Source organism: Paralichthys olivaceus, chromosome 5 (assembly GCF_024713975.1).
Source record: "Paralichthys olivaceus isolate ysfri-2021 chromosome 5, ASM2471397v2, whole genome shotgun sequence".
Lineage (NCBI taxonomy): Eukaryota > Metazoa > Chordata > Actinopteri > Pleuronectiformes > Paralichthyidae > Paralichthys > Paralichthys olivaceus.
In genome coordinates, this window is record NC_091097.1 from 15,721,108 (window position 1) to 15,746,186 (window position 25,079).

Below are 25,079 nucleotides of genomic sequence, written 5' to 3' on the forward strand. Positions count from 1 at the left end.
CCTCTCCGGGGCACTTTGTGATTGTTTTTTGCATCGTCGAGCGCTGCCTTCCCAATATTAACACAGACTTTGACCTAAATGGACAATAACACAGAAGAGACGATTCCTTACTGAGTATCTATTGGTGCATATCATGCAGAACATACTCAACACAGTGTAATGGACGAATCAAGATAAAACAAAGGCTCAGTGCATATGTCCATGACAAGGAGTACCAACATGGAAGGAAGTGAAGAATCAGCCAACATCGCTGATAATGTCAACAACAAAGCAGGGCAACAAAACATTCACTGTCCCTGACTTATTTAAATGAAGAATACTTTATTCCTCCACATTTCCTCCAGGACAATTCTTCATGCTCAATAATCTTTCCTAGCTTTAACTCCAGTTTGTAGTATTTATTTGTATTTGATTTGAAGTAAAATTTAAACCGTGTTGAAATATTTGAATGTGACCTGAGTCTCAGTTTGCTTTGCACAGATACCCTTTATATTATTATTATAGTACTTTTTACTTGAGTACATTTCAGGGCCTGTGCTTGGACACAAAGATTTAATCAATACGTATAATTTGACATTAAGTACCTGTACTACAGTAAATAACGTGTACAGGCTACTACTGCCCCCTCTGCGAGATACCCTGCGATTCCCAGCCCCAGGGAACTGTCGTTGTTCAACGTGGTCCATCAGTGAAACTGAGAAGACGCAGCATTACAGGCGCCTGTGAACGCAGCATTTGACGAGGGAGAGGAGGACATCCACGTAGCTCGTCTCGCGTCGTGGGTCCGGTCGCGGTGTGTCCTCGATGAGTCGGCCCGTGTAAAGAAACGCTGCTTTTCCACTCGGCGGATAAAAGTGTCCATAGTGGCGGGGTGACGCGGGGCTGCCCACACCGGTGCTGTTTGCTGAAAGCGGGGGAGAGGACAGCGGGGAAAATGGAGCTGGAAGACGGAGTCGTGTACCAGGACGACCCGGGGACGTCCGCGATGATGTCGGAGCGGGTGTCGGGCCTGGCCAACTCCATCTACCGCGAGTTCGAGCGGCTCATCGGGAAGTACGACGAGGACGTGGTGAAGGAGCTGATGCCGCTGGTGGTGGCCGTGCTGGAGAACCTGGACTCGGTGTTCGCGGAGAACCAGGAGCACGAAGTGGAGCTGGAGCTGCTGAAGGAGGACAACGAGCAGCTCATCACCCAGTACGAGCGGGAGAAGGCGCTGAGGAAGCACGCGGAGGAGGTGAGTGATGGTCCAACACCTCCGTGGTCCTGGAGGAGGGAGTCTTTTTCAGGCGGTCCCCTCCCTCCTCCTGCATCCATCAGCGGTGAATTAACCCGCACACGTGGCCGAGCAGCATCCACGGTGCTCGGCGGGGATGTAAACAAGGCAGCGTCGTGGCTCAAGTCAGATTCGAACAGGGGCCCTGGTGCGGGCAGTGGATGCTCAGTGACATGACAACACTGGATCCCTGCCCCGAGCATGTGAGCTCCTCAACAGCAGCTTCATCCTGACCAACAAAACAAACACACCTATAATCGATCACCTATAATCTGCCAATCCATCCCCATTGCTTCAGATAACAGTGAAGTCGCTGCAGGTGAAGTGACTCAGCATTTTGGGCCATCACTGCAACATAAGTTTAACAAAAGTAGAGTGAGACATGCAGCAAGAAAGATGGATGATAAGGTTAATATTTCTGATAAACTTACAGGACCTTCTCTCAACAGTCACAAGGTGCTTGACAAGGTAAAAATTAAAATTTGAAGGCAAACAATAGGAAACTGTTAAAAAGAAAACTTCAAGAAACTATTTTAAAGGTTCAGTGTGTAGAATTTAGTGACATCTAGCGTTGAAGTTGCATGGCCCCCGACGTAGAGAGGGACCCGCTCCCAATGTGATGTGATTATTTCGATATAAAGGATAAAGAAAACAATAATTCCTATTATTTAGATGAAACACACGAGTGAAAACATCACTAGGACAGATGCAGAAAAAAATGAAACTGATGAGGAAAGAGTAAAAATAGAATAAAACATTGTAACATGATTAAAATGGATCTGAACCAGGAGAAGGCACACCAATAAAGATGTGTCTTCAAGAGAGATGTATAAGAGAATAAGGAGTGTGCCGGATGGATCTCCTCGGGGAGATGGTTCCAGAGAGTGGGAGCTCGGACGGGATGGCAGATTTGCTTGTTAAAGAGCTGCTCTAAGCATAAATGTGTTAAAACCTCCCACCACAGCTTTATGATCATATAGAGTCCACCACTACTACCAACTCCCTGCACTGCCAGCAAGTCTTCAATCCACTTTTTGTCCAACATTAAAAGTCGAGCTGTTTACTTGCTACCGCATCTTTTACCATGCAAATTAACAAAGTGCTTCACAAAAGTACAATTGTTTAAATCAAACAAGAAAAAAGAGAAGACAAGATAAGACTTACAGGGAAAATTATGAAAAACGTCTTATGTCGCAAACATTTCTTGGTTCGCTCGATGATCTGGATCTGCACCAACATTTAATGGGTTCTTCCCTGACCTGTACTGCATCATGCACCACCAAGTTTCGAGGTAATCCCTCCCATAGTTTTTGCATAATCCTGCTTTCGATGGGAAACAAAAACCTTGTTTAGGTTAAGGTAGTCAGAAAATACTGTTTACATGGCTGTGTCTCAATCTGGTTAATATTGGACCCTTGGTGTCCATGTAAATGTGTCTGTTCAGATGATGACACGCTGCACATGTGTGTCAAAGATTTTCTGCCTCCTGGCCCTCAGCCTCTGTATGAAGGGCGATGTGATGTGACTCAGACCATCTGTCCCAGATCGGTTCTTTGACTAAAGGCATCAGGACAGCAGGGACCCCTGTGTACATACAGGGACATAGCAGCAGCACAGTGACCAGACACACAATCGGTCAAACTGACAGTAGCATCCTGCACTTGTGTAGTACCACACTGTCAAATATATACATGTAGTCATTAAACCAGTGTTTGTTGGATTTGTCCTGGCCAAGATTCTTTGTCCACAATCCTGAGGAGGAGTGAGCCTGCTGGAGAGGCGAGGGATTACTTCCAGGTCATTTGCTCCTTTGTCAGAAACTACCAGGAAGGGAGTGCTCCTCAGTTTGCATTTACAATTTCTTTCCCCCCTTTTTTTGTCTTGAATTTTATTGTCCAAGGGTGTCACATTTCTACTTGGGGGGGGGGGGGGGGGGGGCTGCTTCCAGATGAGATGTTGACCTACCCATTCATCGCTTTTCAACTGAATATGAATTTTACTACAAGTCATTCTTTGGCTGGATATACAATCACAAAAACAACAATATTTTAGCTGCCCTGATTCCTATAATGTCTGATGAAAGTTAAAGTGGAAGACACAAAATACAATTGTGTTGTTTTCTTGTGAGATCGACGACTGTGGAAGTCATTGATTACGATTGAGCCTGAGGCACCTTGCCAGCTGTTCCTTCCATTAAAACCGTTTCTCATTGGTTGCTATTTTTTTGTTGCATAACTCAGAAGATGCCTCGTTTTTTCTGACCCCAAAACTTTCAGCTAAATTAAACAATAAATAAATAAATAAAATTCAAGAAGCTGAAATCGCTGAATCTTGGGTATTTTTGCTCAAATAATTTTGGGCATAATCCCAAGGAATAATCCATTGTTGCAGCATTTTAATGTTTGATTTGAATTTAGATCATTTTGACATATGAATTAGGTGAACCTGAGTAAAAACCCTTGAGTGGTTACTTCAGATCTGGAGCAAACAAACTGAACTGGGACACAATATGTGTTTCATTTTGTAGTTTAGTGCTAAACAGTCTGTAACATGTGTTTGTGTGTCAAAGCACAGTAACTCTCATGTGCCCAGAGGAAGAAGGGCAGCCACTTTAGGGCCTCAGCTGGACAGGATGTGGACGCTGACACACAAACAAACACACTCCCATTCAGAGGTCTGGCTAGGAGGAAAATGGGAGCAACCGGAATTTCCTGATGAGGCAATAAGTTTAAGATCCTGCCCCTGTTGTCAAGATTCAGAGCCATTTATACTCATTTTCACCAGTGTACAGCACATGTAGCCTGTGCTGTTAAGTCAAAATATTTCAAAAGAAACGTGTTCTCTCATTCTCTCATTTGAGAAACTATAAATAGAGAATCTCTGGCTTTGTTTTCTCGATTTTGCCAACTGAAAAAGTAAATAAAAAAACCCAAAACATCTTTCTTTGGTCTTTAAGTCTGCAATAAAGCACACTTGCATTATGGTGCTTGATTAAATATAAAGATAGTGAAAACAATACTCAGTGGTGCATTTATTCAGTAACATTAACAGAAGACTTTTGCAGAATTCAGCTGTGGGAGCTTATGACCAGATCATCACTTTAGACTGCATCAGGTTATCAATTGGAAATGATGGATTTTAGATTAAGTTTTGGGGAGTCTGACCAGTCTCTCTCTCTCTCTCTCTCTGTGAGTAGAAGTTCATTGAGTTTGAGGACACCCATGAACAGGAGAAGAAGGACCTGCAGAACCATGTGGACAGAATGGAATCGCACTCCCGACAACTGGAGCTCAAGATCAAGAACTATGCAGACCAGAGTACGCACACACGCACATGCTCTCTATTTTGATTTTGACATTTTTTATTTTCTTCATGTCGTCTTCTTTGATCTCTCTCTCTCATGACTTATCACACACACACCCTCTCTTCTCCCTCTTCACGGGGTTAACAGTAATGGGATTATGGGATTTCTGTTATTCCCACCCTCTTAATGCAGCAGTGCTCCACCGCCCATCATATTGCTGGATTAATGGAGGCAATGCTTTTGGTTCAGATGTCATGTTGGGAACAGTGGATTCACATAGTGGCCGGTCCAGTGTCACAGCTGGTTAAAGAGCATCATTCATTCACACAAAGCTGTGAGGGGAAACATGAATTCCTTAGTAGCTCAGTTTTTGGCACATTCTGGGAAATCAGTTATTTTCTTTGGGAATGTGTCCATCGTCAATCAAAGCAAAAATGGAGATCCTTGAGCTTTCACCTTCCGTTTAACTAGTCCATGCGACCAGCCGTTCACTCTGCCACTCCCACTGAATGGTAAATCATTTATTTATATTATTGTATGTGGCAGCACATGAGCCGATCGCATCCCGAGGCATCAAGGACAGAGTCCACCGCTGCTGTGGAGTTAATAAGGCCACAACTAGCAGAACAGATGATGACAGAATTGATTTGATTTTTTAAGCCATTTTTCTGGCTTTAATTCCACTTATATTTACTTCTATCACAAAAAACGACAAGAAGTTTGCGTTGTTTTGAAGTTGTGTAGCTTTTTTCTCTCTGTCCCAGAATGAACATTTCATGTGCACGTATAACACTTTGAGATGCAGCGAGTGATTTTAATACATGCTGCTATCTTTACTTATTGTATTAATATAATGTATAAACCCCTCCACAAAACGTCATTGTAATTGGTTTAGTTGTTCTACTAACTAACTAACTAACGAAGAAAAAAAACACAACAACCCCCTTGCTCTACGTAATTAAAGGAATTAATACCTAAAGAAAGTTACATTATTTAACCTTAAGCTTTAAGTTTCAGCCACACATTCATCTTCCTCACTCTGTGATTTATCACTTATTCAAATGTACATGAGGGATTACTTCAGACTTCACTTCATCACATGTCTCCGTGAATCTCATGACTCACAAATAAGCAAAATGAAATCCCCCGGTAGTGTGAAAATATACACATGGACGAGACATCATCACACAGCATGCAGATGCTTTAGCTGCTGTAATTGATAATATTCGGGCCTTATATATCCGTCTGCCGCAGCAGCTCTCAGTGTGGCTCAGGATAAACCTGACACACGAATAGGGGATTAGATGTTTTTGTCACTCCCTAAGTCGGCCGAACACTGAATCCCATTTGAGTGAGATTAGACCAAAAATCCCAAAACTCGTTTTTTTTTTGTATAATTTGCATTTTGAAAATAATTCACACGCTTTTTCAGTCGGCAGGTTAGAAGAACGAGAGCTGGAGCTCAAGAAGGAATACAACTCCCTCCATCAGAGACACTCAGAGGTAAGTGGGCGAGGAAGGAAGGAATGCTGTGGAGTTTTGTTTATCATGATGTTCATGACTGGTTTTCTCTTTGTCTTTTTGCCTTGACTTCTGCAGATGATCCATAATTATATGGAGCATGTAGAAAGGATCAAAATGCAGCAGATTAACGAGATTTCAGAGTCGAGCACAGTCGGCCGAGTCAGGTAAGATCAGGCGGGATGAGTTTGTGTGAAGCGGTCCATCAAGAAGGATGTCTTGCATGGAAAATAACATGAACGAAACCTGAGAATCCGTTTATGTGAACTTAATGTCGGACTCATATGTTTTATCTGTCTCTGCTATAACTTCCACTGTGTTTGTATCAGTTCCCTCGTAATGGATCATGATTGTTCTTGGCTGTTTGCTGCATATTGTGAATAAAACTTTGATATATTACCTCATCAGAAGCTGAAGTTACATATTGTAGGTTTAAGTGGTTACTAAGGAACCAAATGAGTAGTTTTGAGAAATCTATCTTCCTTTATTTACCACTCCAGGAGAGAACGGCCTCTTTCTTTGGGGATTTTCCCCTCGCCTGGTGGGGCGTCTTTACTCATCCCAGACCCGCAGGCCAAAGCAGAGACGCCAGGTACCGAACGCTGGAAGTTCACTGACTCAACACAGCCACGGTCCAACACAAGCCTCAAGGTGGGTGTGTCTGTGTGCACTTTTTATTTCTGCAGAAAATAAACTCATGTCAGGGTCAGACTACATGAAATCAGCCTGATGACTCACATAGGGAAGTTGGAAATTATCTGACTCAGAGTCTCATGTCTTTTTTGATCGTGTCTTTTTCCTCATTGTGTCTTCATAATTTTTGATGAGTTACATGTCTTATTAGGTGAAGTGTCCAATGCTGGAAAAAACAATAGAAGTGTTTACATGGACATCAATATACCAATATCAATCAGATTAAAACAATAGTCCAATCAAGACATTTAAAAAGCATTTTCTGATTGTTTGAACACGAATGAGGTAGATAATAATTAAATTAAGGCATGTGGAGTATTCTGTCCTAAATTGGCGTTCAGTTGGACATATGGCAGTTACCAATTGTATACAAGATGCACAAATAACGAGTTGAAGCTTTTGCAAAATTAGAACAAAAAACACTCAAGGGTGTACGGTAGCATCGTTTATTTAACTAGTAGTTAATATTCAGAGTTTACAAAATAGAATAGACAAACAGAAAAAATGGAAAATGATATAATCTCAGTAATATGCACTGCCTGACTGAGTGTTTCCAGCCCTCCTGTCTGGGAGAAGAGTTTAGCAGGTTTGGCTGCAGGTCCATTTAAAAATAGAGAGCCTTTGATAAGGCTCAGGCGTGCTCAAGCGTATTTTAGTAGGCATCTGACAAGACAATCTCTGTTTTCAGACATCCTCCTCTTTAGCCATTGATGAATATGCAAACCTCCACCAGTGCAGCAGTCAAAAGAGATCATTACATGTATCTCATGATTGTTCACGATCGGGACAATTTTCTTTTTGATGCAGGTGCAATTTATGATACTGAGCTTTGTCTTATGATGTGTATTTTCAGTGATTTCAGCTCAAGTTGAACTCTGCACATTACAATGTGTGTGTTCTGTCACCAACTACAAAGCTTTTTATGCAAAACAGTAAGTGACGCTCTCTAAAACCCCTCTGTTATGTGAGCCATGTTTGTATCGGTGGCAGTTTTGACCTGGAGGGTGACAATATTTTTTCATACCACTGCTGCGTTTTTTGTTTAAACTGGGGCATCGGCTCAGCAGCACAGTGCATGATGGGAGTGATGCCGCTGTATGGCTCGCAGCCAGTCACTGAGGGAGAAAAAGAGCCAGCTGGAATGTGATTGGTTCTTATGCAATAGCTGCTACAGGACGTTTATTGTTGAGCCGAGGTCTTTTGAACACGAATGGCTTTGATATGCAGACTGGCTCTCTCATTTGAACATGAGATGTCATATTTATTTTAAGGAGCGGGTGCCGTTGCCTTGGCGAGTGAGAAAAAAACCTGCCAGGTTAATGACGTGCCTTTGCTCGCATGACAGCCATGATCTTATTTCCATCCACAATAAGAGCAAATAACGCAAAACCATCTCATGCCTTTAAATCTGGCATAATTATTATTGTTATATACACAGTACATATAGTGTCAATTAAAGGAAAATTAATAAAAGTTGAAATATCATCTAACCTCACTGTTGAATCATAGTTTCACTTGTTAAAGTGCAGCAGCAACTGTTGATTAAAACATGACGTCATCTTGTTTTCTCTGACCAACAACAAACAAATTCACTTAACTACCACGAGTCGAAGAAAAGCAGCAAATTTTCTGAAGAACTGGATTGAAGAACATTTCTGCTCTAAAGTTGATAAATAAACTGTAAAGACTGACGATGCGTATCTACTTCCTCTCACTGTACAAAAATTGAAAGGCAAAGTCCGGACACGATTCACCGAACTTTACCCACACGTTATGTCTGTGATCGGCTATGGAGGACACAGCCTATTATGACCTATACTGCAGCCGACCACCAGGGGGGGTGATCAAGAGGTTTTGGCTTCACCTCTGACGAGCTGTCATGTCCTTCATTTTGTTTGTGAATACACAGCCTATGAGTTGGTAGCATTGGTAGAATTAAATATATAAAATGATTGACAAGAAAAGAGCCGTTAACTAGATTAAGACATAATCTGTTTGTAATCTAGACTAGACAGCCGACACTATGAATTAGCCACGTGCCAAAAACACACAGGCTCACATGCATCTTTATATTTTGCCACACACAATTCTACTTTTACATTCACGTCACAGACATGCACACTTTGAGGTGTATGGTTTTCTCTTTTCCTGCTTCTGCACATCTGAGCTTCATTCTTACTCTCCCCCCCACAAGCAGTTGGACTATGTCGACCCCCCAAAGGACAGGGAGGGTAAGAGTGCACAGGACTCTACTCTGGGAAATTCACTGGCAGACGACTGCAAGGTAGTTGGATGAGCGGTGTGTGGCCGCATCAGTAGACCCCTCCACTCCGCTGTTTCATCTTTTCAAAAGCCTCGCCTCTCACCTTGTGCATTTATTGACCCTCACTTCACAGACCACCCGCGCTAGAGTGTGCTACATGCAACCATGTCTGTCGGCTACGTCGGGCTCTTTCAAAATAAGTGCCTCGACAATCAGCTTTGCCACAGATGGAACTGGTTAAATTATTCATCTGTCAGATTCAATAACAGCATGGTTGCATCTGGCCTTTTCATTTCAGTTAAAAATATACATGTTTTTTATTTCGCCTGCTTCTTTGCTTCACTCATGTAGACTTTGCTGGTCACTTATTGCACAATAACATGACGTAAAACATTGTAGTTGTGTAACATTAGACGTAGTGGATTTGCAATTTGACTCTTTAGTTCCTGGATCCTGTGTCAGTTGTGTTGTGTTGTGTGCTAGAGGTAGAATGGCAGCTCTCATTGTGGCCATGATTTATGTTCAGTCGATGTTGTGTGACGCCGCCGTTCCCCCCGCACCCCCGCAATTTGTGTGGCTCTGTGTGGACTTTGTGTGTGCTTGTGTTGCTCATGTTTGAAACATAGAACTATCCTCAATATGTTCACAACTTTAGTGAGAGTTTCAAGATTCTTTCTTTTTTTTGTGTTAATTTATCGTGATGTTTTCTTGGGCTCCAATTTCACAAAATTACTAGCTTATTGTCTCAGATTCAGTTTTTCTTAATAAGTTTATATTTTTACAGAGAGCCAAAAGCCAAATAAAAAAACCAACTATTTTTGGAGTAGATTTTCCCTTTGAGATAATTTGGAGTTGTCCTCTAACACTGAATGTGTTAGTGAATCTCCAGTCTTTTTTAGTTTAAGATTATTATTTTAATTTTATTTGTAAAGGGACCATGTCCAATATTAAATAAACATATGTTGCCATCTGTTGCTTTGTACCAAAGTTAGCTTGAAGCTAGTTTACATCTGCAGTCCCTTAGCACCTTCTCTGTTCTTACAACAGCCCATGGAAGTGTAACATCTGTGTGGTTATGTTGTTGTTTTCTTTGTGTTGCGAATATGTTCAGTGTGTGGTTATTTCTTCATTGCGGCACTGGTTCATGTGACGTGTCATCTTCACCCTTGACTTTGAGCAGCCCCCTGTAAATGTTGCCATAAACCCATACCCCGTGCTTCCAGGATGAGCTGTCGGACTTCACCGGCTCCAAGTCGGCCACACCAATGTCCACAAACGCCTCTGACATGGAGAGGGAAGATGGGAACAGTAAGAGCACTGAGGTGCAAGCGGCTCCGGGGACCAGGTCCGTATCAGTGGGTATGTTCAAACATGATGAGACTGGCTTTCATCCATTTCTGCCTTTTGTCCTTACTATAGTGGACACAAATGTTTGTGTTATCACAGTGAAGGTGTCATAGAAGAATCTTTAATCTAAAAACTCCACAGATAAGGGCACTTTTTCCACATTTTTACCAACATGTCCATCCTTCTCTTTGGTAATCTGGTACATTCTGTGTCTCCTGAAGGTTTACCTGAAAACAAGGACAGCTCAGACGTGCAGGACATCATTGAGTCCACTCCTGAACTGGACATGGATCTCGGTGGATACAAGCTCTGCAGGTATGACAGAGAACCTGCCGTAGGGCAGAATCCAAACTAAGCTTCAAATGTAATGCAAAACATCGACCCATGTTGTTATTACTCTTCCAGTACTCCTACTAAAGGCATTGAAAACATGGCCTTCGACCGCAATACAGACTCTCTGTTTGAGGAGCTGTCATCTGCGGGCACTGGGCTAATAGGGGATGTGGATGAAGGGGCAGATCTGCTGGGTGAGTAAGATTTCTGTCTTCATCGGAACAATAATGGACGTTAGATATATTTCATCTGGATTGACCTGACATAGGCTGTAATCTAAGTGGCCGAGGTGTAATAATACAGATTGAGGCATCCTGATATAGAAAATAATATTCTGTTAATCAAAGATTACTAGTATTCGGGTTGTGATTTTCTTTGTGATCAGATATTTTCCTTCTCACTGTAGTTGACTACAACTGTGTTTCTTGAGTGAAATGCTTAATCAAATACTTAACAACCCAGAATATTTCTTCTTTATGTATCACAGCTTTTCTGAGGTTTTCAAAATGTTTTACTGAAGCTCTGCTGCCATGTTTTCTTACTGACGGCACTAGTTCACAACTCTCTGTTCCTCCAACATCTGCTTGCTCTGGTCCAGATGTGATAGTGTTAGCAATCTGCTCATGGTAACATCACCTCTCTCTCTCCCCGTGTCTCATCCTCTGGCTTTTGTCCATAATCCCAGTGGAGTACTCTGGTGTGTATGACCTCCAACCTTTCCTTAGCTCAACATCCTTTCTGTAAAATCCCTTTTGACCCCTACTCATTTTTCACTTTCTGCCATCGATACAGCTCATAGCTTCTTCTTCTTCTTCTTCTTCATATGTTTGGTAATGCTTAGCTTTTAGTAGTAGTTCACAGTTGATAGTTTTTCAACTGACCACTTTTGACTTTTGACAGAGTTGCATGAGGGATGGGAGTTTAAGGCTTCCTTTGTTGGCCTAACTTTTCTTTTTACAGCTTAGAATATTTTTTTGCCTTTGTATTTTCCCTCTTTCTTTCTCTCTATTGTTGTGACTGTCGAATTGAACTAGTCTCAGAGATTCGGCAGCATCTCCTTCCTGTTTTGCTTGTGGAGTCAACAGCTACACGTTCAGCTCTGGCTCCTCCATCGTTTTGGTCATTCCACTGTCTCAAACTGTTTCCACATTTCTCTCTCTCTCTCTTCCTTATTCTTTCTGCCTGACTCGGATTGCATGGTTATCTCAGACCTTAGTTTGATTGGTAAGACCTCACCCACTCTATCCATCCTTCTCCTGTCATGTGATGTGCTGTGGGTTTGTGTGTTGTGTGGTAGTTTCTTGTGCTGTGAAACCTACAGTAACAAATATCTCACTTGGAGATATTCCACCTCTTACCTATGTAGTGCCTTGTTCCATTTTTGATCTTAGTACAATGAATCAACAGTGGTGTGTTTTAATATGTAGTACGTATGTAGTCACTGCTCCAGCTTGTTGTCAGATTGATTTTTGTTCTTTAAGAAGGTTCTAACGTCATGATCAATTTTGTTCAGGTATGGGCCGGGAAGTTGAAAATCTCATTCAGGAGAATTCACAACTGCTTGAGACAAAGTAAGAACAAAATTCATAGTGTTTTTGTTTAGTGCCTAGCCCTCATGTAAAGATGGACGACATGTCTCCCAATCCTACCACCATCCACTATCCCTTCTGTTAACATGGAGGAGGCAGGATTTATGACTTGTACTGCAGCCAGCCACGATCGAGAGAACCTGGCTTCACTTTTGGGAGCAGTCATGCCGTCCATCTTTAAAAACAGTCTATTGTTTAACGGCTTTATTTTACTCAGTCCCCAGAGGACTAATAAATAAAAAAATCTCCTGTCTCTCTAGGAACGCCCTGAACGTGGTGAATAAAGACTTAATATTGAAGGTGGACGAGTTGACCTGTGAGAAGGAGATGTTGCAGGGAGAAATGGAGGCCGTGTTGCAGGTGAAGACCAAGCTGGAGGACAAGAACAAAGAGCTGGAGGAGGAACTCAAAAAGTGTGTGGCGGTGATAACAGCAAGTTTTAGATATGTTACTGCAGCCCTCGTGAGTGGTAAAATAACAAGGTTTCCTATAATCTCACATATGTGACAAATGGTCTTTTCCAGAGTGCGAGTGGAGATAGAGGAAGTGAAACACAAATCTAAAGATGAAGAAGATGTGAGTCTTTTCCACCTTTTATGTTTATCCTGATTCCAACCGAGATGTAGCTCAATCCTAAACTACTGAATCTGTGTGGTCATGTGTGGGTGTAATTGTGTGCTGCCACAGAGTGATGTACCTACAGCCCAGAGAAGGCGATTCACCAGAGTGGAAATGGCCCGAGTGCTGATGGAGAGAAACCAGTACAAGGAGAGACTGATGGAGCTACAGGAAGCGGTGCGGTGGACTGAGATGATCAGGTGCAGAACAAAAAGCTGCAAATTCACACATGTTCACAATCCCATCTTTATTTAAATGGAAGTCACTAATTTCAACCTGTACTTTTAAACTGAGGTACATGATCTCTTCTTTAGGGCCTCGAGAGAAAATCCAACACTAACTGAAAAGAAGAAGTCCAGCATCTGGCAGTTGTGAGTGCTTTCAAATTAACTACAACATTATCTACCTTTTCATTAGGGCTTTAGTTTTCAAACTCACTCAAATCATTCACACACACTTTTTTTTCTCATCTCCTCCACGATGTGCGTTTGATTTGGCAGCATTAGGTAAAAATGGTGTAATAAACCTTCTCCTTGAACTGCTCCTCCATCACAAACGGATCCAAATGTGATGTGTGTCTTTATCCATAATCGTTCACTCTCCGTGCAGTGTATCAGTTGTTGTTATCACAAACTGCTCAGACGTGACTCTCCCTGTGCCCCTGGACTCTCCTGTCTCCTGCCTGCTGTGTGCCGTCTGATGTTTTCCCGCTCCGTCTGCTCAAAGGCAGCTAAAGAGGGACAGAGCTTCCTCAGCGGCCTCGATACATGTTCATGTTCTGTCTTAAGTCGGGCGGTGTCCATCGTTTTATCTTTAGATTTAGTGGACGTCTTGAAAAATAAGCTAGTGCCAGTCATATAAATCATCATCAGTCATATAAGCTGGACACACTTTAGATTTCAGTCTATTTTTTTAAAATCAAATATGTTTAAGTATTTAAACAATATCTCCGTATCTTTTAGCTATAGATTGTAGAGTACAGCAATAATTCTGACAATAAGATGTTTTATACATGTTTGATTATCTGTTTATTCAAGCTGGCAGCACGTATGTACACATGCTTAATAGCTGAATCATACACAAATTGAACATATATGCTTCTCATTGGTACTTTCGCAATTTATTAACACTGGTACAATGACATCTAAAGTAAGTTTCACGACCAAGTAGGAGACTATCTACCTATTGATGCTGGTGAGTACAAAAATGGAACATGATAGGAAGTGCTCAGCTATACCACAACTCCCAGCATGCTTTACGTCACTGTACAGTAAATGTTGTTGGAGGTTCCTCGGGTGTGTGTTTGGTTGATGACCCACTCCCCTCCCTTGCTTTTTCCCTGCACTCCTGTCTGCTCTGTTTTTCCCTCTTGGCTTTCTGTAACTTCACCACCTGCAGCTTCAGCAGACTGTTTAGCTCCTCCTCCAGTGGTCCCGCTGTGAAGAAGGTGGAGTGCCTGTCCAACGTGAAGTACAACCCCCAGGGCGGCATGGTGAAGAGGAGCAGCACCTTCTCCCAGTTCCCCACAGAGAAGTCCAAGACCTTTGACTTCCTCAATGAAGAGTGAGTAACAGAGTCAAGTCACTGCCCAGTGAAATTCTGAAATTGGCTTCAAATCTTGCATAACCTGAAGTCTGTCATGACTGATCACAACATTTGTATGAATTCATTTCTCATAATACCCTGTGACAAAGATCACGTACAGTAAAATGTATGTGTCTTTACTTTTCTTGTAGAAAGGATCTGTGTAGTTCACCATCACGTAAAGAGCAGAAACGAGCCCAGTACAGACAAGTCAAGGCCCACATGCAGAAGGAGGATGGACGAGTCACTGTGCACGGCTGGAGCCTGCCCAGCAAATACAAGGTAGGAAAGGAAATAAGGAATTAAAGTAAAACAAGGAATAATATTAATGATATAATATTATTAACTTTATTTATATAGCACCTTTCAAAACACACTAACAAGGTGCTTTACAGGTTAGAAAGGACGAATTCAAGGCAAACAATAAGGAACAGGTAAAAGCAATTTGAAGATCACACAGCAAGATCAGAGCTAGATCAAAAGTAAATGAATAAATGAGAATGATAGATTGAAGGGGAAGTCATTCCAGACCCATGTCCTGGGAAAGCACACCTATAAAAACATATCTTCAGCAGAGATTTTAAAGATGATAATGAATTTGCTAAAGAGTGAGAACCCTGACAGAAAAGGCCACCCCCCCCCTCCTCTGCCAGAACTGAATATAAAGTTTATTAGGTTTTGAAACTGTCCAGCAGATGGAGCTGGACACACTGAGGTGCAGTTTTCCAGCATAAGCCCAGTAGTTCAACTCCATGTCTGATTCTAGAAGGCTGGCTTTAAGCAGTGTTGATTGTGTAACCTTTTTTTCCCAAAATGGCTTTTGCATGTTCTACGTATACTCCAATAGGTGGCAAATGGTGGACAGGTGGGGATCAAAGTGAACTTACCTGTGCCGGTGTACTTGAGACCTCTTGATCAGAAAGATGCTTCTATGAAGGTACTTAATTTAAGAAATTTCTATGCCCCAAACTAGGATCATGAGATTAAGTGTAATCCCTCTCTGTTTCCCAGCTGTGGTGTGCTGCAGGGGTCAACCTGGGTGGAGGGAGAATATCTGAGCTCATGAAGCAGACAAAGGGTTCTCAATGTAGCCTGGACCAGCTGGAGCCAGAGAATAAGTTGAGAGTAAGTACTTAAACTAAGAGGCTGGTCTTTTGTCTTATTAAAATGTTTGAACCGGAGCCACACTTTGTAGGTTCGACGAGTTTCTCACACTTTGCTTAAAATTCTGTCAAAGCTGTTTGCTGAATTTTTTTCTTCCTGTCAGGATCAGGAGAAAGTGGAGCAGGAGAAGGAGCTGATACTTCAAGATGAGTCGTCCAGTCGGGTGTGGGTGTGTACCAGCACCCATTCCTCCACCAAGGTCATGGTGCTGGATGCAAGTCAGCCCTCTGACCTACTTGACAGCTTCTATGCTTGCAACACCCACGTCGTCTGCATTGCCAGTGTGCCTGGTACGCTGAGTGGGGATATTGGTTGTTTTGTGGTCGTTTGAATCAATGACAAAGAGAAAGAAACCCACTAAACCATCAGCTTTGAATGTTGACAGTTAGGTTATTTGTCTGTTTTTTTTTTTCAGGGGTCTTGGAGTCTGATTTTCCAACAGGTGAGGAGGTACCACAGGACTTAGACACTAACCAGGGTGAAGTGGTGTCACTAGCCGGCAGCGTGGCCAGTGTGGGTTCTACAGGGAGCGATGGAGCCATGGCAGCAGAGGGGACCACTGCAATCCCACAGATAGCCAGCTCAGGTATTACAGACCAGCCGGCTGAGCACAGCGCCATCTCTGGCTCAGGTAGTTATCTGCAGGAAAATAATCTTTTGTAATCCGCCTTTGGCAATATTTTAAATCACCTCAATGGTTTTCATTTCCCTCGTGTGTTTGAACCCCAACAAAACAGTTGCTTTATCATTCCGTCTCCCTAATATTTCAAACCATCCACAGTTGAGCTGTCCAGAGAGTCGAGTCCAGCAGAAGATGGGATTCCTCCGGCGGAGGAGGCAACAGAAGCAACAGAAGCTAACGCTGGTGTAGGTGAAGAGGGAGAGGAAGACCAGGGGGCAGAACAAAACCAGCCTGGAATCTACACGGAACATGTGTTCACCGACCCACTGGGGGTGGGACCCACTGACTCCTCGCCAACTGACACACAGAGGTTAGGACTGTTACTCTAGATTATGACCTATGAAATTGTAGACTGTTTTTATGTGGAAGTAAGTTTGATTATTAAGTTCTAGCAGCAGAAGAAGGTAAAAACTCAAATTTAGAGATGTTCAGTTGAATCGGAACATTAACTAGATTTATATATATGAGATTTAATTTCTTAATTTTTACTCCAATGAAGTTAAAAGTTGGAGAACCAGTTGGGACCTGCATGTCCCACAGGAACTGTGTATAGACTACATTTATTAAATTAAAAAGTCTTAAATAATTTCCTCCCGTGGTCGGCCGTACAAAATAAAGGCGACACATGATGAATCAGGAATGTGAGACTGCTGCCTGGTGAACCTTGTGTCTCCTGTGATCCAGGGGCACTGGGCAGGATGGAGGGACATCCTTGCCTCAAGACTCAGACCCATCGGAGGCGGAAGTCCTGAGGATGAGCAGCGCCCTCCCCACCATGTGGCTGGGAGCTCAGAATGGATGGTGAGAATGAGAATGACCACTGGAGGGAGCTATTATTGTATTCACCTAATAGTGATTCTGTTGTTGTCATTATGTGCAAATTGTTCCACATATACTTTCACCAGTAACTTTTCTTTTCTCTGCCCGTCATTTTCAAGTCTGTATGTCCACTCGTCCGTGGCACGATGGAGGAAGTGTCTGCATGCCATCAAGCTCAAAGACTCCATCCTCAGCATAGTGTGAGTACAAAGTTGGGTGTGTAGGAATTGAATATATATATTTTTAAGTTGTACCTATGACAGCATCTTGTTGTGTTACAGGCATGTTAAAGGGAGAGTCCTGGTCGCGTTGGCTGATGGGACATTAGCAATTTTCCACAGAAGCATTAGTGAGTCTGTGGCATGGCACTCAATCTACAGGCTGCTACATTAAATAAATGTAAATGAATACACCTTCTCTTCATGTGTATATTTTATATTGTTCATGCCTTTGTCTCTCCCCAGCAGACGGACAGTGGGACCTCACCAACTACCACCTGTTGGATCTGGGCCGGCCCCACCACTCTATTCGCTGTATGACCGTAGTCCATGACAAGGTGTGGTGCGGCTACAGGAACAAAATCTACATCATCCAGCCCAAGGCCATGAGGATAGAGGTACAACCAGTCAATCAAACGTCTGTCCGGCGTGTTGTTGCTGTTGCTTTAGGTCTTAATGGTTTAAATGGAAATGACATCAAAACTTGTAAAACATGTCTTCACCTAACATTTTCACAATATTCTAACATCACCTCCTCTCATTCTGCCGTGTCAAAGCAGAAGTCCTTTGATGCTCATCCTCGTAAGGAGAGCCAGGTGCGGCAGCTGGCTTGGGTTGGAGACGGTATCTGGGTGTCCATCCGACTGGATTCAACCCTTCGCTTGTTTCATGCCCACACCTACCAGCACCTTCAGGATGTGGACATCGAACCCTACGTCAGCAAAATGCTTGGTAACTGTTCCATCACTACCTGCCTCTCTCAGAAAACCTAATCTAATCTCTGACCGGATGGGGAATGTTCATTGGCTCACGTTGCCCAGAGATCCCTTAAATCTGAAGTTCTTCGTTTGAGCACAGCAGATAAAACTTTTAGTGAAATGCAAGTATAATGGTAATGTAAATGATGATTTTTGAACATGGACTGTGTGTGTGTGTTGCAGGTACGGGTAAACTGGGCTTCTCCTTCGTGAGAATCACAGCTCTTGTGGTGTCCTGCAGTCGTCTGTGGGTGGGGACAGGAAACGGTGTCATCATCTCCATCCCGTTGTCTGAAGGTATCACACTCCTGCACCGCATCAACAGCCCACTGTGATTTACACTGAAACGCTGTCTCTCACAAGTCCGTGTATTACCACCACCACCACAGTAATGGACGCAGCTAAATGAAAACATGTGAGACCTGGACCACGGGGGTGAAGAAATATGGAGTGAGTTGAAAGGCAAAATTTTGACTCTACGTTCCGACCCTCACCTGTGACCAGTGTGACCAAAAGAATGAGATCACATTTGCAGCTGAAATAGGTTTTCCTCTGCATCATTGCTGGGCTCAGCCTGAGAGATAGATCAAAGAGCTCGGACATTTAGAGTAGAGCTGCTGCTCCGCCTCTGAAGGAGCCAGTTGAGTTGCCCCCCCCGCCTCTCGGGCAAGTCCAACTGGTAGAAGACCCCGGGGTAGACCTGGAACGTGCTGGAGAGATTTAAATCTCATATGGCTTTAGGAAATTATTTCTCATCCATGTGAGCGCAGAGTGTTATCATGATTTGGCTCAGCAGCAATGTACAGTTGCGTATCATCTGCGTAACTATGGAAACAAGCATTGTGCGCTCTGATGATGTCACCCAGCGGCAGCATGTGCAGTGAAAATAATAAGGTCCAAGCACACCTATAAGCAAACCCCAGAACAGCTTCATGTTTGTCAGACACGTGATCTCCAACACTGACAGAGAACTTCCTCCTTTCCACGTTTTAGACACTGTCAGACAGACCAACCAACTTCTCAGTATGATCGATAAGGATGTCGTGGTTTCAGCACTGTGATGGGCTCTAAAGCCAGACTGCAACTCCTCCTGGATGTTGTTCTCATTTAGGAAGGAATTTATTTGCACGTGTCTCTTACTAATGAATGGGTGGACGGCCGTGTCTATTAACTGAAATGCTAAGTAAGGTTTAGGTCTGATATGATCAGTTTAGTGTATGTTTTGAAACCTCAAAATTATTGGGGAAATATTTAGTTAATATCTTGACATTAAAGTGATAATAAAATAAGGATCTTGTGCAATGTGTAGTTTAGATGAAATTAAACTTTTACCAGCCTTTGACAAACTATTTCCGACAGTATGTGGCTTAAAATGGATGCTTGAACCAGAGCACAGTGAAAAACACTCAGACTGGTCTCCCCCTCTTCTGCCCTCTGGACGCGCTCCACCACTCGTTCTTTGGTATCCCTCCTCCCCTTTAGACTTTAGAAGGCCACAGACCTCTGCATCCCCGTGGTTCCTCAGGTATGACTCAGCATCACACCATACACAGCCTAACCTCTTCACCTCTCTCAGTCCTGGCTGCCGTACATCCTTTTCTGCCACTTGTCACGTGTGCATCTGTACCACATTTCTCTCGAGGCCCTTTCAGACAGCACAACAATTGTTACCTCCCTGACGCTACTTGTTGAATAAAAGACGACTGGGTTTCCATGGATACAGGTCTCACAGTCACTGCGTAACTCACCCGACACCGTTTGGCAAGTGGATGCCGCACAGCAGTGGAAATGGTGGAGAGCTGGTTCCTTTTATTTAGTTTTGTTTCATTTCTTACCCTTCATCTGTTTGTTAATTGATGATTTTGTCAATAAAATTGGACTATTTGCACAAACTATTTTCATTGTTGCACAAAACCTATATAAACAACAGCTTTTATTAATTTCTGTCTTTCTCGTTCTGCAGCCAACAAGACAGCGGGATTAGTGCCAAATCGGCCCGGCAGCGCTGTACGGGTTTACGGTGATGACGCTACAGACTGTGCCATGCCAGGCAGCTTTGTGCCATACTGCTCCATGGCCCACGCCCAGCTGTGTTTCCACGGACACCGAGATGCTGTGAAGTTTTTTGTCAGCGTGCCAGGTAGGCGACAACGGCACACCAGAAAATCAGTGCTATTATTATGATCACTCCTCCTTTGAATCTCAAAACATTAAATTAAAGTTGACAGGATGTGATTCGCTGAACTTTTTGATAATCAAATGTCCGATTTTGAGTTTTGGTCATGTGATTGTTTTTGTCACAGGTCAGGCGATACCTCCTCCAGGTAGCGCAGATTCGGGCTCTGACGACCCCGCGTCTGAATCCTCTGACACAGCGACCTCCGAGCCCAAAACATACCTGGTCATGAGTGGAGGGGAAGGCTACATTGACTTCAGAATGGGTGAGAGCGCCATGTTTCCATCACACAATACTCTACCGTATCGTTTTTACTATGTTATATAAGTGGTTTTTTAATCTACAATGATTCTGTGCTGGCTGACTGTTAAAATTATAATTAAGACTCTGCATCAAAAGCCAGAGTCTGCATCGTAGTGTGGAGCTACGGTAGTGAGGTTTCTCGACCAATCATGAGTAAAATTTCAGATGTCTGTCGTGACATTTCACCCTGGTTTTATATCATCAAATAACTAATCACAACCAAACTTATCAAACACATGAATGACGCTTCACTTTTGGGGGATTCCATCTGTATATTCTGTCCATGGTTCAAACTGGTTCAATCAAGCCACATCTCCACTGACACTCACCTGGTGATGGTTTAACTCTGCGTCCTCCTCCTCTTCCTCAGGTGACGAAGGTGGCGAGTTGGACGGTTTATCAGAGCCGCCAGCCGACCAGCAGTCGGCACCCACCAAGGCTGAGCAGAGCCACCTCATCGTCTGGCAGGTCACAACTTCTAATGATTGAAAAAAACAAAACTGACAGTGTTGTCAGGGCCTCCCTCCAATCCTCGCATGTCCTCTAAGTTTTACATTTGATATTAATGATTGTTCTTATTGCCTGAGTAGTTGACTACTTTGTAAAAAAAACATTTATTTTTAGTCCATGTTTTGTACAGTTTATTGTTTATGAATTTGAAATGAGTGAGGTTTATGTCGCGATCCGAGTGTTTCCTTCTGCTGGATCGCATGTTGGTAAAGCAGGTGCACGCAGGAAAAAGCTCAAGTCAGTTCACGTGAAGGTGCGAAATTCTGTAAGTGTGATCGTTTGTCTCTAAAACGTCAAAAAACGGGTTTAGATGTGAAGGACAGAAAGGAAAAGCACTTGAAGGTTTCAGGAGGAGTCATTGAAAGTGAGCAGGGAGTTTTCATTTGAACGAAGAATATTTATGTCACACACATAAGACTTTTACATTTGTAAACCACACGTGTGAGAATGGATTCATGATTTCTCTCCTGTGGTTAGCATTTTTTTTTATCATCCATACTTTTAGGGCTGGGTGTGAAAATGTGACACCTTCAGGTCAGAACGCATTTAATATACAGGCTGATTACTGTTCGGTCTGCTAAGTCGAAAAGCAATTTTTACATACAAGTGATCCACAAACGAACATTTACTCTAACTTAAATGTACTTTTATTGAGTTAAAGCTGTACTTTAGAACATTATCTTAGAGGTCTTATTTAATTGAATGAAACCGAGCCGCAGGATTATATTTTGGAATGTTAATCATATCTAAGCAGTTAGGGTACTTTAAGGTTTCCTGTGAATAGAGGACCCAGCTTACTGTACTGTAGGTTAGCGTAAACCTGCATGGGGGGAAACCTGTATCCTTGTGTGTGTGTGTGTGTGTTTGCCTCCTTGGCCATTTTACAGCTCAGCCCTCATCTGTTGCTCGAGAAGAATCCACCCGTCCACCATCTCGGTGCTTCTTGTTTGCTTCCGCTCATCTGCACTTTCTGATGTTAGATGTTAGTAGCGTGACATTTGGAAGACCACTTGTGGTGATGCACACTGCACTGCCATGTGCTACATTTTTTTATTTATTCGGTTTAAAATTAAAGGAACAATGCTCACAATAGTAATAAACATTTTTGTAAAAGGGAACAAAATGGACAAATCTTCGTAGGGAGGCGACACCCCAGTAACCAAAGGACAAAACAAGATGCACCATGAAACTATTTGTTTTTTTCATCTTTTAAACGTCTTATGAGTCTAATAATTTGAAGGTTTTACATGTATGTTTTGTTGAAGAATAAGCTTGAATAAGGGAATTGGACTAAAAGTAACATTTTTGTGTGGCATTTCCTCCACACAGCACTAAAGAGTGTCTCTCCTGATTGCCTCATCATTCCTGGTTTTGTTGTTCCAAATACATTTTGAGTCATTATTTTTCTGTTGCTTTGGGCATTGTGCGTGTTTTGTATTCATCTGTGAGACACTTTCATTAAGTGATGACTATTTTGTTGACATGCCAGAAGGATTCCAATAAGTGTTTTAATTTGTTTTTATATCTGAAAACTTGGACCAGTGTTGGTCTTCAGTCTATTTCAAAATATTAACTTTATATTGTGTTTTATTTTTCTGCCATTCCAGTATTTATTTCCTTTGTTATGGAGCCTATCTGGGTTCAGAATGTAACTTTCTACATAAGTATAATAGTAGGCTATTGTAAACGCAATAGTCCAATGCGTTTACACGATTGTTAATAATGGCTAAATAAAAGAAATCAATGTTATCCTCTCGGGACTTTTTGACAAAGATCAGTGTGCAAACAATAACTTTTCAAACAACACGTTCATGTTCTAAGCTATGCATGATTTTTTTTAAAGACACAAATGCAAAGTTAGCGGCTAAACCTCTGTTAATTGCCACCGTTTTGGGTGGGATGGATGTCTATAGTGAGTGTGTGTGTGTATACAGTACATGTGTGTGAACATGTAGGAATGAAACATATTGGTCAGTGTGTATTTGACTTTGTTAACACGTGGTGAATGTGTGTGTGTTCACTGTGTGTCCATCTGTAAAACCCAATAGACACCATGACGGTGGTTCCTCTGGTCAGTGTTTGCTAAAACAGCATCATAGCCTTATTTTTAACAAGCTATTAAATCAGTTTCATGGAGAAGTTGCTGTCATCACGTGATTTATTCGTGTATTAGAGTTGTGTGTATTTACGTGCTCATTTATTTTTCTGTGTTTTCTCATTGGTTTGGGTGGTTTGAAATTCTCAAAGATGGATTCTGTCATTTCAGGTAGTATGTGTATAAATATGTATATATCTATCATATATAAATAGGTGGATAGATTTTATATATATTTTAAAATATATTTATAGTGTCGTCCATCTATACAAGTCAATCAAACACACCCTCACACAGTTTGATGACAAGCAGATAAACCAAGGTTTTTGTGATAATTATGAATACTGACATACCCCAGCAGTGGACAAGTTTTAACATGGAAACACTGATTTTTACCCATAAGAATCAAAACTATTCCACTATTTCACTTTGCACTATGTCGTCTGTGAACTGCTGCTTTCTGTAGAAATGTTTCTACGACGCAGACAACAAAAACTCACGTCAAATGAAAAAAATGATTTTCAAGTTTAAAAAGTAAGCTATGACCAACATGACACAACTAAACACTGTACCACCAGAGGGTGCTGTGTGTTTGTTCTTTTAAAAAAGCGTTCTCTCAGTTCTACTGTCTCATATTAGATTATAATAATAATAATCTATAGTTTCAAAATACTTAAATCCTTGTAAGTAATACACGTTTAACCACAGCTCTACATGTCAGTGACCTACTGTTTTTATTTTAACATCCTTTCTGCTGCTTATGCAAACTCTGCTGGTGAGTGTAAAGATTAAAGCAAAGCAACCAAAGAATTAGCACAATGAAAATATATGACTTTACTCTCAGAATTGGTTTCAGGGTCACGTGTATGTGGACGTCTCACAGAGGGAATGTTTGCTGAAGCTGGAGATGTGAGGAGGAAACACGAGGATCATGTGTTTACAGTCAGACACTCTGCTGTGTGGTGTTCTCCTCGGCCAGTAGGAGGCCGCCCTGCTCCAAGCTCCTGTCAAACGCATCATCATCACCACATAATAATTTCCATGAAATTGCATCACAGCAGAAAGCCCTCCTCCCGCCTCCGTGTTCCTCTCCCTCTCTCTCCTTCCCACCTCATCCACCCCTTCTCCTCTTAAGCCATCCGGGGGCCGACAGCGAGGCCTGCGCACAAAGACATTTCTGACGTCACAGTGTGTGTTGTGGCCTCAGACGGGGAACTCTGAAGCTGTGACACACCAGGGATGTGCTGTGCTGTGCTGCATATGGGATGCTGCAAAAGGAGAAGTGATCTCAACTTCCTGTGTCAGAGCCGTGTAGACTGTAAATAAAAAGGTCAGAGTTTGATGCCATGTACGGAGGCTGGAACAGAACGTACTGTCGACACATGAGTAAAGAAATACTCCGATCAGGGAGACATGTATGTAAAGCTGTTAAACACCTGAAATTCAAAATGTTCTCTTATTATGCAGCTTGACTTGATTCATATAAAGACTAAAATTAACATTAATGTTTGGATGCATGGTTTCTCAGTTATATAACATCCCAGCTGACTCCTCTGTGTCTCTCTCCTCTGTCCCATGAAGGTCATTCTCCCGTCAAAACCCTGTTGTTGTGCCTCATTCTCTGTTATTTATTGGCGATCACAGAAAATCAATTCTTCACTAAAAGCTAGACGTTTCCTTTTTGTGTTCTTCCTCTGAGCTTTTTCTTTTTTTTGTAGTTTGGATTTTTATTTGAAAGTCGACACCTTCACTTACAAGAGGCCTCACAGGCTGCGAAATCAATGGTGTGATCACGTTGTGTGACAATAAGCCTCTAAGAACTTCAGAGA

General features: G+C 42.3%; 1 protein-coding gene across 10 annotated transcripts; it reads left to right on the forward strand.

Annotated features, from left to right (window-relative positions):
• Positions 1-191: 191 nt before the first annotated feature.
• On the forward strand, positions 192-23,294 carry spag9a (sperm associated antigen 9a). Of its 10 annotated transcripts, none has more exons than XM_020102861.2 (31): positions 308-1,234; positions 4,470-4,590; positions 6,010-6,080; positions 6,177-6,265; positions 6,599-6,749; positions 8,989-9,075; positions 10,278-10,413; positions 10,623-10,716; positions 10,807-10,928; positions 11,420-11,431; positions 12,248-12,305; positions 12,584-12,736; positions 12,848-12,899; positions 13,011-13,141; positions 13,256-13,312; positions 14,340-14,504; positions 14,678-14,807; positions 15,373-15,462; positions 15,537-15,650; positions 15,793-15,979; positions 16,105-16,320; positions 16,471-16,681; positions 17,056-17,172; positions 17,310-17,390; positions 17,472-17,539; positions 17,655-17,806; positions 17,966-18,140; positions 18,350-18,463; positions 20,130-20,306; positions 20,470-20,607; positions 21,016-23,294. In XM_020102861.2, exons 1-31 carry the CDS (start codon positions 935-937, stop codon positions 21,132-21,134), a joined length of 3,888 nt encoding a protein of 1,295 aa, XP_019958420.2. In that variant the 5' UTR covers positions 308-934; the 3' UTR covers positions 21,135-23,294. The 10 variants fall into 10 exon arrangements, with proteins under 10 accessions (XP_019958421.2, XP_019958426.2, XP_019958425.2 ...); XM_020102860.2 differs by lacking the exon at positions 11,420-11,431 and adding an exon at positions 11,944-11,958; XM_069524468.1 differs by lacking the exon at positions 11,420-11,431 and adding an exon at positions 11,944-11,958 and having other exon boundaries at positions 17,969-18,140.
• Positions 23,295-25,079: the final 1,785 nt, after the last annotated feature.

Excerpts from the sequence above, each read along its gene's own strand:
- spag9a (XM_020102860.2), top strand. The coding sequence starts at position 935 with ATGGAGCTGGAAGACGGAGTCGTGTACCAGGACGACCCGGGGACGTCC. Across the intron at positions 18,141-18,349 it reads CTACGTCAGCAAAATGCTTG|GTACGGGTAAACTGGGCTTC; the intron begins GTAACTGTTCCA and ends TGTGTGTTGCAG. Across the intron at positions 20,608-21,015 it reads CTACATTGACTTCAGAATGG|GTGACGAAGGTGGCGAGTTG; the intron begins GTGAGAGCGCCA and ends CCTCTTCCTCAG.